The following is a 3,667-nucleotide window of genomic DNA, read 5'->3' on the forward strand; positions in this document are numbered from 1 at the left end:
CTGTCAGGAACAGTTCTATAATTAATGCTGTGAGAAGTTCTATAGCATTAGAAGCTCTTTTCTACTACAAGCTCCATCCATTTACTTTGTGGCATCATGTTGTTGTTCTTACGACTGTGTCCTACTGCAGGTTTACCTTCAATGTTTCCAACTAAAAATTAAGTCATCTTTTAGATGATTTCTCCACAACCCAATCAATCACCTGTGGATGAGAACATAGGAGCGGCACAAGGTTTGACCGACTCTTCCGTATTTCACTCATTAGTTCTACTGTTTAGGAATAACGCTATTCACACTTCCTCGTTTTCAGCTTAAGTTTCAATAAATGGTTACTGGGGAGGAAGTTTCAAGTTCTGAAAATCTCAGCATATTTTCATAGTACAATGAACACTTCTGAAAGGTTCAAGGAAAATTTGATTCCTCATGATATGGACCCTATTATATCAAGATGTCAGCATGCAGAACAAAGTGAGATGCTTAAACACACTAGAAAAGACTTCAGGTCTAAAAACAAGTCTACAGTTTAACAGTTTACCCAAGTTTCAGCTTGGGAAAAATGGTGTATCACAACTTATCAAAATAAACTAAAACCCTATTAAAAACATCGGTTTTGTTCAATATCATAACATTGGGTTCCACCATATGAACTAGAGCAGCTCTGCTGATAAGCGAGTGAGCTCAGATTGCATATTGCCTTCGAGGGCTCTCAGGGTTGACAATGTTATGTGCAGCCCCCTCCCTCCTTTTCCATCACCCCTCTGGGCACCCAGCAGTGAGAACAATGGCCCTGTGTGGGACTGGAATGTGTCTGGTGGCTTTGCCAAACAAGGCACCCTCAACTTTCTCTGGGCAAGGAGTACCAGGGAGCAGTTACTCTTAATGACCTCAGCCCAATGCGACCTGATCCCAACACAGAAGTAATTTTAGGGCAAACTACTTGCAGCGGTAGTTTAGTGCTGATAGCTTATGTGTGATCAACGAAAAAGAAAAGATGAGGGAATGATGAGGTTTTGGAAAAACAGAGTCGAGACTCTCGTGTGTTCCTTGTTTCATGCTCGAGTGGTGATTCAAGCGAACTGATCACTGAAATACGATCTGGACAGAAATGCCCTCTGACTGATTTTCATGATGCAAAACAGCATTTCTCAGAAAACACATGGCTATATTTGGCTGTTGTTTGTCAGAGTCAGACACTCAGTTTGAGTGTTCATGATATACCATATAAAACCAAATAAAATAATATTTTAATACATTAAAATATGATTATCAAACACATAAAAAAACAATATAGAAATAATCAAATGCATGCCTCCTGTCAGGAACAGTTCTATAATTAATGCTGTGAGAAGTTCTATAGCATTAGAAGCTCTTTTCTACTACAAGCTCCATCCATTTACTTTGTGGCATCATGTTGTTGTTCTTACGACTGTGTCCTACTGCAGGTTTACCTTCAATGTTTCCAACTAAAAATTAAGTCATCTTTTAGATGATTTCTCCACAACCCAATCAATCACCTGTGGATGAGAACAGCATGTGCATAAAACATTTTCCATTGTATCAATTTTGAGGGCATCTTATGAAAATGAGTAACTCAAAATAAAACTACATAACTAATTTCTCATTTTTATCAACTCAGGTCATGTCAAAATACAGCAAACTGAAGTACGTGCTTTACCTGTTTGGCGTTGTTACTGGCTGCTTTCTTCATTTCCTCATGTAGGCCACGTGAGGTTTTCAGATCCTGTTGTAAAACAAACACAGGTTGCTGAGGCATAACGGCTCGGAGAAGAGCATTGTGCAAGCTAAACTTTGCTAATGCATTATTACATGTATGCATACAATACTTACACTACCATTCAAAATACTAGTTAAGTAAGATTTTTATATGCTTTTTTTAAATATACTTTTATATGGTAATGTACGCAAATGCTCTAAATGTATTTATGCATAAATGTGTTTTGAGTTTGACTATTGCGTACTGTTATGAGAATTAATTTTAAACAAAAATATGAACGTATGTATATTTTCTCTAATAATTAATAAACTTAAAAGTTAACATATCCGTGACAAGTGAAACGTCAAAACTCACAACCATGAGCACATAATACCACCCATGTTTACACGGAATATCAACGTCTCTTCAGTATCCATCAACTTGCTGGTAAGTGAAGGCGAGCCTATCATAACAGAGGCCATTTATATATTGAGGTCTTAAAGGTACCCAAGCAGAGACAGCCTGTATAAATTAAGTACATTATGAATGATTTTGGTGCACAAACAAATCCTGACATAATCATCTTTAGGGAAAAATAGTAAGGTACTACAAAAGAGTGATTTTTTTTTTTGCTCACTGAAAGCTTTAGGAACAAAGCGAATTGAAAATTGGTTTCTTGAACTAAGTTTTTACTCCCCTGTCATGGATAAATGTTGATAACATCAATCGACAGCGTTTACGCAGCACATTTTGAGAGCTTCAAAGATGTCCTAAAGGCAGGACAGCAGGGTGTGAGGGAAAGAGGCAGAATGATTCGTACCCACCTTCAGATAAAACTTTGATATGTCAAACAGTCTTTGACGGCAGGCTTCAAAGCACTTGTGCTCACTGCTGATCCCTTGTTTATTGAGCGTCTTGGCAACCACCTCCCTCAGCATCTGAAGCAGAAACAACGGATGAGAACGATGCACAATCACGTAATTACTGCACTCACAGACCTCACATAAAGACCTGACATTTGCTGATGACTCAAGGAATAAAGTAAAAGGTTTAAGGATTTGAATGGGTTGAGAGCTGTTTTGTCTTATTCCATGGCTCTCTAGAATACTCAATTCTGGTCAAATGCGGCAATCAGTGGTCAGATATTTTGGTATAATGACCCTTAAAATGCATATTTGACTCTAGTCCCTGGACACCAATTTCCTACAAAGCTGTACCATTTTTTATGTCTCTTTTAACACTTAAATCAATATTTCATACCAATATAATTTGTCAAGTTGTAATGTTATAAGCTGGATAATGCACAGTCAGTTGGCCATTATTGCAAAATAAACCTATTTAGGGTTTGCCTATAGGTTCTGTTTAAATATCTTCAATATTACATATCTGGCTGATACCAATAAATTAATGCTTTGAACGAATGCTATTCAATTGGAATTATTATTATTTTTTTTTTACTATTTATCCATACTGTCAAAAACTGAAAAACCTCTGTCTTTTTTAAAATATTATAAGTGAATTTAGGCATTACAACATTATAACGTACAGTAATAAAAATGGATATTCATTATGAGATTTGCTAAAAATTACAGTGTTAAAACTACTAGTATTTAAAAAAATTCATTTTAAATGAACATTATATGACAGTAAAAGGTAATCTAAATATAAAAAAAATAAAGTAAGTATGAACAAGTAAATACCCAATGTTGACCTATTTATGTCTATAGCCTCTCGGCCAGCGCTCTGAAATATATGCTCTTCGGGTGACCCAACTTTTAAAACTTTCCCATTCCACCCCCTCTCTCTCCCGTTTCACATCCGGTCTACACTCTATACTGTCCTCTACAAATAAAGGCAAAAACACAGAAAATATCTCTTTTAAAAAAAAAAAAAATATATATATATACAGTGGGTACGGAAAGTATTCAGACCCCCTTAAATTTTTCACTCTTT

General features: G+C 36.1%; 1 protein-coding gene across 2 annotated transcripts in view; it reads right to left on the reverse strand.

Moving 5' to 3' along the window:
- Nucleotides 1–253: 253 nt before the first annotated feature.
- LOC107673040 (mdm2-binding protein-like) overlaps nucleotides 254–3,667 on the reverse strand; it is a 40,994-nt gene continuing 37,580 nt past the window's right edge. For both annotated transcript variants that reach the window (XM_016466470.1, XM_016466469.1), the window contains exons 20-22: nucleotides 2,539–2,652; nucleotides 1,676–1,741; nucleotides 254–1,514 (exon numbers count right to left, since the gene is read on the reverse strand). In XM_016466470.1, the coding sequence (XP_016321956.1) occupies nucleotides 1,476–1,514; nucleotides 1,676–1,741; nucleotides 2,539–2,652 (219 nt within the window). In that variant the 3' untranslated portion in view covers nucleotides 254–1,475. The remainder of the gene's footprint in view (nucleotides 1,515–1,675; nucleotides 1,742–2,538; nucleotides 2,653–3,667) is intronic.

The sequence above is a fragment of the Sinocyclocheilus anshuiensis genome, unplaced genomic scaffold (assembly GCF_001515605.1).
Source record: "Sinocyclocheilus anshuiensis isolate Anshui unplaced genomic scaffold, SAMN03320099.WGS_v1.1 scaffold248, whole genome shotgun sequence".
Lineage (NCBI taxonomy): Eukaryota > Metazoa > Chordata > Actinopteri > Cypriniformes > Cyprinidae > Sinocyclocheilus > Sinocyclocheilus anshuiensis.